Source organism: Populus nigra, chromosome 19, assembly GCF_951802175.1.
Source record: "Populus nigra chromosome 19, ddPopNigr1.1, whole genome shotgun sequence".
In the NCBI taxonomy this organism is placed as follows: Eukaryota; Viridiplantae; Streptophyta; class Magnoliopsida; order Malpighiales; family Salicaceae; genus Populus; species Populus nigra.
The window spans coordinates 4224514-4233424 of NC_084870.1; the positions used below are offsets into that span (position 1 = coordinate 4224514).

Genomic DNA, 8911 nt, shown 5'->3' on the forward strand with positions numbered 1-8911 from the left:
CTTACACATCATTAATGTTGATAGAAATATGACAGATCCTTAGAATACTTTTATACACTTGGAGGTGTTGTCTTTGACCTTAACTTTTTATATTAAGGATTATAAGAATAAATAAACGAAGTTTTATAGCTCAATAAAGGACTTAGAAAGATTGCCAGTTCTATATTCATTCGGGCTCAACATGTAACTGAGTCCAGAAATGTTAGATTTGGTAGCTCGTCAGACCCACATGTATCTGGGTTCAGAGCGTAGCTAAGTCTAGTTACATTGGGTTATCTTGCCTTTGGCTTATTTTTAACTATTAGACTTATATAAAAATAACATGTATAAAATATTTTGCTATAAAAAATTAATTACTATTACATTGAAACAAATTAATTCTCAAATTAATGTCAATAATTTGTTTCTTTAAAAGAACATCAACATTGTACGTGATTAATATTTATAAGAAGAAATGGTCTAATTAACAAGGATTTGTTGGTTAATAATTCAGCATTTTTTAATCTATATTATTTCTTTACTAATTGTATCTAGCTTCAAAATTAATTATGATTTTTAACATGTACTTACAAAAATAATTTTCAAAATTATGTTGATGTAAAATAAAAATAAAATAACTATAAAGTAAATAATAATTGATTTTTAATCAATACTTATGGACTAATTGATTAAATTTAAGCATCCTTCTAACATAGATTGCTCGAGCACCGTTGTTGATTATTTTAATTAATATATTTGGTTACTTTATTGTGTTAATTTGGTCTGAATTGGACCCCCTCTTCTCTTTCTTTATTTTTATGTTTTTTTTTTTAAATAAATCTCTCTGTTTCATCATTTAATCACTTTCTTAGTCCAATAATTTTGTGTGCTTTTAACGACGATATTAATGGAACTATTTTAGGTGAGACATATTGTATTATTGTATATATGAAATGAAAAATTAAAAAATATAAAATAAAATTTTGTGATTACAATTTAAAAACATAAATTTTAAAAAAGCTATAAATTACATCTTTTTCTTAACAAAAATTTCAAGATAAAATTTTTAGTGGGACTTATATAAAAATATAGTATGTATTAATTAATTAAATATTTTTAAATTTATAATATACAGTAGGCACCACATTGTACTACAAAAACAAATGGATTCTTAGTGTCTATTTAAGAATACAGTTAAAATTATGTTTTCAACAAAATTTAATTTTTTTTTATAATTGGTTTTTTTTATATGCTGATATTAAAAAAAAATTAAAAATTATTTTGATATATTTTTGATCAAAAAATACTTTGAAAAACAACCACTACCACACTTCCAGACACCAATCACCTATCGTTCCGGTTATTATATTATATTATATTATATTTTTATTTTATTATTTTTTATTTATTTATTTATTTATTTTTGGTAAAAGGTCAGTGCTGCAAACTGCCTTGATCTCATGTATTATCAAGCAGACAACACACTAAGGCCATCTTGAGATTTGCAGGCCATTCATAATCAAAGCATGTGTGTGTAGCATATGCATGGTTGTGATTCCACACCAAACCACAATCTTTTCTCCAAATTAAGGTTACTGGCATAAGTAGCAGTAGCTCTTTCCTAACATAATCCTACCTAATCAATAAGCTTAGAGCACCCATTAATTTTCTGCAATACTGTAGCAGGGAGAAAAGGTGTGATCAGTGGGACTGTCAGTCAGCTGCAACCTCCAAGCTCCTTCCATGCATAATGCATGCAACTCCACATCCCTCTTATTATACTTCTGATTCATTTCTATATCTAGGTTTTCTTTTCTTACAATTAGTTACTCTCCTCTTCCTAGTTTAGAACAGATGATTAAGCAGCTGCGACAACAGATCAAGCCCTCCATGGAAGAACTACCTGGTCTCGAACTTGGAATGACATCATGTACTGATTTGATAAAAGAGCAGCAAGGCACTACTTCGCTCATCTCCTTTGCTTTTGAGCTCCAAAGAAGAGGGCAGTTGAATGATAACTACAAAACCTTGAGGAATTTGATTAAAAATCCTTCCACCAAGGTTTACTTGTACCCTACATTAGTTATTAATTGCTTTTCTTATTTAAAATTAGACTAGGATCCGTTTGTTTGTGCGGCCAGCCGCGTAAACAAACACGCTAAGTTCATTTACTTGTTTTTCTATACAGGAGGACAGAGCAACTGTGATTAGAGATGTTATTAAGTATATCATACAACTTATCCGAACAGTTTATGAACTCAAACAACTAGTGGAGAAAACGAGAGGTAAGAAATTAGATACCATAGGAGAGGTAGACGTTTTTACGAAGCCTGTTGTTCGTGAATCACAATATAGCCATTCCTATAATGATGTTGGTATTGGACCATCATTTTCGAAGAAGCATTGCTGGGTTCAGAGGAAATCTAAGGATACAGAGATAGGTGTGCGCATTATTGGTGATGAAGTTACCATCAAAGTCCTTCGCCGAAGGAAGAAGAACGATTATTGCTTGCTGTTTGTGTCCAGGGTTCTTGATGAGCTTCATATGGATCTCCATTTTGTTTCCAGTTGCTATATTGGCTACGAAACCTATTATTTTCAGTTTAAAACCAAGGTCTGGACTGTCATTAATTTACCTGACGTATTATCAAATGTAACTTGGTCTACTGATGCTGCAAATGTGCTTTGAATTATTGCAGATTAATGGAGGATCTTCGAGTGCTAATGCGCATACCATAGCCGGCAAGTTGATTGAGGTTCTGGACATCAGTTGTTCTAAATAGGGCAGGACAAAGAATTATGGATTTGAAGGTGATGCTCTTATATGTCAACAAATCATCATGCTAAGTTTGAGGACTGAGAATTTGTGTGCAAAAATGTATTCAGAAGGGGTTAATTATACACGCACGTAGTTCTTTGAAGACCTACCATATCAATTTGGTTTGATGGGATCTCATAGTTTTCGTTGAAGCAGTCTAATTAACAGAGTTCCTGGCTAATATTTTCATCTTTAATTCGGTTCATAAATTCAATGGCGTGTCATTTGTATCTCTAGTTTCTGTTTATGAACTCTGAATATTATTATTTTTCAAATTTTCATCTTTCAGAGAACAAATTCTTATTTTCTTAAAGAAAAAGAGACCAAATATACTATATTAGCAAGGGGGAGGGGGGCAAAATGCCTTAACCTTGGGGGGCGGGGCCCTTGGATTCATCATCCATGCCTGCATCCGCATGGTCTGGGCGTGTCGAGTGCCAAATCATAATTAATATTCTCTCTAGTTTCTGTCTGCTTGGGAAGCTCTCGAGCTCACAAGAAACATGTCATAGGGGATGCCGATGAGAGGCAGGGCTCTTTAACAACAAGCCTCACCAAGGATGTAGAGGAGGGCGTCCGCATGGTCGATGATGAAGAGCATCATCAAACTCTTTCTACAGATGAAGAACATCAATGAATCAAAAGCCAGAGAGAAACTTTTCAAGGGGCTGCTCATTGTTTAGAAATCACCGAAAAGAAAAGATGGTTTAGTACTGCAGGTAGAATAAATTTTCGATTCTCACTAGGAGGGATTTTGAAGTTAGGAGATAATTAACAAAGATTTCAAGTCAAAAGAAGGTTGGTATTGATCAATCAAATTTGGGGATGACACCTAGTTATAACTGAGAAATTTGTGAAGAAACTCAACAATACTAGAGTTTAAAATTCCTGAAAATTTGACTACAGTAGAGCTCGTTAACTTTACACCAGTCCTCTATCCAACACGAGTCTCATGTTTCTGAGCAATCATTACTGAGGTAAAAAAAAATAGAGCATTCTTCACCAGTTCTCAGGATGAAGCTGCTTTCTTGCAGTGATTCTCAAGCCAGCCCATTGTAACAGTTTTCGGCCTCTCTAGTGGCAATCCAAGAGCTCGCTCCCATATCAGCTGGAAGAACAAAACTGATTCAGAAAAATTTAGGACGCAGGATCACAGAAAACGAAAATGACTGGAACGAACCTGAGAACAAATGCCGATACTCCTTGATACACCGAATAGTACTGTGTAGTACCTATAAATATGCAAATTTTAACGAACATTATCGTCTTTCCTCCAAGTAATATAGTTGCGATTGAAAAAGTCTGGTAGTTAAAGAAATATAGATGGAATACCTAGCTTCAGTTAAACCATAGTAGTTCAGCAACACCACACCATGAGCATCAACATTCGGCCATGGGCTTTTAACCTGCATGGAGCATAAAATCCATGATTAGTTTGACAGGAACATCAAAATGTACTAGAAATTGGATCTACGAACAAAATACAAATAACATTCTTACTGCCTGAGAGACATATACATGATTATATGTCATTTATGCTTTCTGCATAAAGCAAAAGGATCGGCAACTTGCCTTGCCCAGCTCAGTAAGAATTGGAGGAACAACTCCACAAAGCTTAGAAACCTGGTCAGGTCTAAACTAGGTTTGCTAGTGAAAGAATTATCCATGGGAGTAAAGAGACCCGTGTGTCATAACAAGGCATAGCTTGACGTAATCAGTAAAGAGTGACAACCAGCTGGAACAGTGGATAATCAGGTAAATGCTTCAACGCAAACTCCCTTTGACAAGTATATCTTGGATCAGTTTTATGCAAAACTCCATGACCAAATCCAGGAAAAACCTGCAAAACAGGGGAGGAGGAGTGTGAAAGGAGAGAAAATATGAATTAAACACTACAATAACGGGAGCAGGATCACTACTGTGAAGTTTGAATGTGAGAATGATGAAGATATTTACACTTTATAAATTACCTTTCCGCTGTTTAATGTTTTCCAAACGTAGTCTTTAAGTTGTTCTGTGGTTATATTCTCTCCACACTCTTCCACAGCAGATTTGATCCAAAGGAGAACTTCCTCCAACCGCAACATTCTGATGAGCAAGAAAAGAAGCAATATCAATCATCAATGGAAAAAAGAAAGTAATGCTAGCATTCAAAGGAACTTGCCTTTGGTAATAAATTATAATGTTGGTAATATTCTTAATTAGAAATCGACGTGAAACCCAACACAGATAGCAACAGAATCATTTTGGTTTATAAATCTGTTTAAGTTATCAAGACAAGAGGCTAAAGAAAGCAACAAATGCCTGACATGATGGTTAACTGATATATGATATCTCCTTTATTATTTTAAAAAGTGATTTGATCTCGTTGCCACTCATAGACTTTGTGCTTGCAATATGTAAATCCTTCAAGGACACAGAAAGATCAAGGAAGTCACAAATATTTTCTTCAACGTGGAAGTACAATTACAACTCCTTCGTTATCATAGTATTATGAGTCACATATAGTTTTCTGTATGCATATCAATATAATTTTTTTTCCATAATTTTTTTTGTCATAATATCTAGATTGAGAATTTTTTTAAATTTTTACACCTCTTATATAGACATCTAACATCCATTCTATAAATATTTTTACATTTTTTACATAAACATCTAATATAACTGTACAATTTATTTTACCCTATGTTATTCTCTCAGTGTATATCAAGGTAATTTTTTGATGGTGTTTACTAATAGATATAGGAATAGAAAATTATATTGGTAGAGTTCATCGTAATATACCAACAAAATTTTTCTATCAGTATTTTAATTTATATTTTTCAATTTTCTAGTTTATTTTAAAACTTAAGAAACTATGGTTTTTTGTCCTTCAACACTATAAGCTGCATCGTATATGATCCTCTAGAACGTCCACAAGTGATTTTGCGGGTGGTTTGGTTGAAACTTGGAACAGAATGAGGTTCTTTTTATGCAAGCCCATAATTTTGATTTGTTTGACCATATGCAAATAATTTCTTCAACTTTGTCTGACAACGATTGTAGCATTTTTGAGACATCTTAGAAGCGGTGAGGTTTTGAAATCCCGGTGCTGGAGCCACTCTAATTATCTGGGCTGGTTTTATGTCGCAAAATCAAGTGGTTACTTTACTTACTCCATCCCTTTCCGTAAAAGAAAACAAATTAAGCAAGAAATTGCATGCTTTCACCACTGGATTATTGTCCTAATTGCAGAGCCAGCAATTTGCTGCAACATTTTTATATGCTCTATTGTTATTTTGGCAATAACTTGGACAACTCTTTGGAGTTTTGCAAGAAAAGTCGATAAAATCAGCAAGAAATTGCATGCTTTCACATATTTGGTTAGCAAGGGAGGATTATTGCACGAAATTAAAGAAAATATCCTGAGCTAAAAAATGCGCACCAATATTTATTAGGGAGAGAATCACTCTTGGTGCCAAGCATAAGACTCTTGTTCTGCTATAATTGAATCCAAACTCACCTGAAGCACTATCGATGCATGGTGTTGTATGCTAATCCCATGTGATGGAGAATAAAATTTTAGAGATGCCCTTTTTTTCTCTTCTTCTCCTCCTTCCTTTACCTTCATTTCTTGTAGCAGTCACTGTTAATCTATTCGTTAATACTACACCTGGTATTAATTCAAGAAACCATGAAAGTGATGCACCTTTCTCGTCGGAAACCAAAAATGAAAATGTTGGGCCTCAAGCGATGCCAGGGTTCCTCCTTATAAGGGTTTATTGTGGAATATAAAACACTACATTGAAGATGTTTGTCAGCACAAACCCAGCACGTCGAGATTGATTCACCGGGAAATTGAATCATGCAATATATTTTTGGATTTAAACCCAAAATAATAACATGAAAAACAAATCTATTTATCATCCATGCCAGCATTTCAATGATATTTTTCATATGTTTATCTCCGATGCTTAATACTAAATAAAAAAAAATACCGCGTTTTACCATTTTGCCTTGATTTTCATCAAAGTTTTAAGAAGTTTGATGTTTCCATGAATGCTTGTTTGTTGTCTTGTTCAAGAGAGTTGAAATAATTATTTTTTGATTGAGAGAAAAAATAAATTGACTTTGACGAATTTAAATTTAAAAAGAACAAGACACTTGACCTCATTCACTATCTATCCAATTTAAAAGATAAAAATTCATTTAAATACAGAGGTAAAGTATGCTTTCTCTTCTCTATGTATCCACTTTGACCTCATTCACCCCCTCCTCTATACATATCCCTCCTAGCAAATATAGTTTAAAAGGTTAGAGAAGGTGTGAAGGCTGAAGCCAAAATAACACCAAAGGCTAATATCTTATGAAAGCATTGAAATCAAACTCGGCTGTGGTTATACAGAACTTCAGTGAATATAAATTCAAGCTTTCTTTTTTACCCTTCGGAAAAAATGGCTCATAGAACTTTAAAACTTTACCAAATGAACATTCTATTCAATTTTTTTAATTTCCAAACTTTTTTTTCAATTGCATTCTTTTTTTAAAAGGAAAAAAAAAGTTGCCGGAAAATAACCATATAGAGAAAAACGGTTGATTTTTGCAATATCAATAATAGAAATGGTCAAAATTAGTGTCAACAGTTCCATTCGACGAGCGGAGTTCGGTGGTATTGCCTTTTCCCTGTAAACATATACGAAAAAAGAGATCGAGTTTCGTTTTGATTTTTTCAGGTCTTGGTTTTCTTAGATGATTTTAGGGTATTTTGAGGTTAATAAATGGTTTAGGAAGACTTTAATGATGTTTATTAAGTGTTTTTGTGTGAATATAGGTTGAGAAATGGATTTTCAACCCATAAAGCCTTACCTCATGATTTTTCGACCACCATAAGGGTGGCTAGATTCTGAGTTGGGCATAGTAGTCGAAGCGTCACCTGCCCTAACAAGCGACGTGTCACCCTGCCCTAACAAGCGACGTGTCACCTGTTTTGTTCTTTTTAAACTAAAAAATGAAAGGCTGATAATATGGTCAGGCATGCAGGCCTAAGTGGCCCGGTGTATCAGGATCTTAAAAAAATATATATGTATGGGTCTAGGTATGGCATGCTCTCTTAGGTCATATTTATTTATTTTTATAATTAAAACAAACAAATATTATTGAACCCATTATAATCCACAACCCATATCACAATTTTGGTGAGTTAACCCATGTTAACCAGAATTGATCTAACATGCTATTGTTAAAATGGTTTTTTTAAATGTCAACTTTAATTTATTTTTTTTAAGTCAATCCATGTTTTATTGGTAATCTCGGTTGCCTTACCTAGACCTACACGCCTAATCTTTTTTTAAGGCTCTGATACGCTAGGCCACTCAGGCTTGTGCACCTAGCCTTACCTGTTTTTTTTTACCCTTCAACATTGGTTTTTTGATGACTTTTTTATTGTTTTATTTTTCAATTTCATACTTTAATATTGATTGATTTTGAATCGGTCTTTATTTTTTTATCATATAATTAAAAAAAATGTTATTAGAATCCATAACTCATGTCACAAGTTTAACGAGTTAACCAAGTTGATTAGAATTGATAAAACAAAAATGTCAGCTTCATTTTTTCTTAAAGTCGAAAACCTTTTTTAACAGTTGTCCAGGTTGCCTATAAACCCAGGTGTCTGGTCTTTGTTTTTTATGTCATTAATTTTTTATCCTTTGAAATTTTTTTGGACCCGTCAAATCAATTATGTTATAGCAAAGCAACTCCCACATGATTTAATTGAAAACTTGTACTTGGTAAGGACTTAAGTTGGGAGTTTTCAAGTTTGACTCACTTGACCGAGTTTGTGATAATATCAAAGAATTCATTGCATCTTTGATATTCCTTTTTCACATTCAAAATTTCTTTAGTCTAACCCATAGTAGCGCGGCAAGTAAACTAGTTTTCATTATTCCCCGCAACCTAGATATTTCTAGTTTATTAGTGTTGCGGGGCGAAGTCGGGACTGGTATGCTTTAAGTGCCTCCTGAGAGGTGGTATTAGGAAGGAAAGGGTTTTGGGTTTAATTATAAAATTATTATTAAAGTTCAGGAGTCGCCACCTAGTATGAAGGTTACTATGAAACCTAATGGTGTGTGAGAG

The 8911-nt window shown here is 33.5% G+C and overlaps 2 protein-coding genes across 2 annotated transcripts; one reads left to right on the forward strand and one right to left on the reverse strand.

Annotated features, from left to right (window-relative positions):
- Window positions 1–1427: 1427 nt before the first annotated feature.
- On the forward strand, window positions 1428–3078 carry LOC133679270 (transcription factor bHLH89-like). The gene is made up of 3 exons (XM_062101812.1): window positions 1428–2040; window positions 2168–2593; window positions 2679–3078. Exons 1-3 carry the CDS (start codon window positions 1834–1836, stop codon window positions 2760–2762), a joined length of 717 nt encoding a protein of 238 aa, XP_061957796.1. The 5' UTR covers window positions 1428–1833; the 3' UTR covers window positions 2763–3078.
- A 728-nt stretch (window positions 3079–3806) lies between these two features.
- LOC133680017 (citrate synthase, mitochondrial-like) lies at window positions 3807–4209 on the reverse strand. The gene is made up of 3 exons (XM_062102797.1): window positions 4130–4209; window positions 3978–4029; window positions 3807–3905 (listed from the first exon to the last, which is right to left on the reverse strand). The coding sequence occupies exons 1-3, from the start codon at window positions 4207–4209 to the stop codon at window positions 3807–3809; spliced, it is 231 nt and encodes a 76-aa protein (XP_061958781.1).
- Between the last annotated feature and the right edge of the window lie 4702 nt (window positions 4210–8911).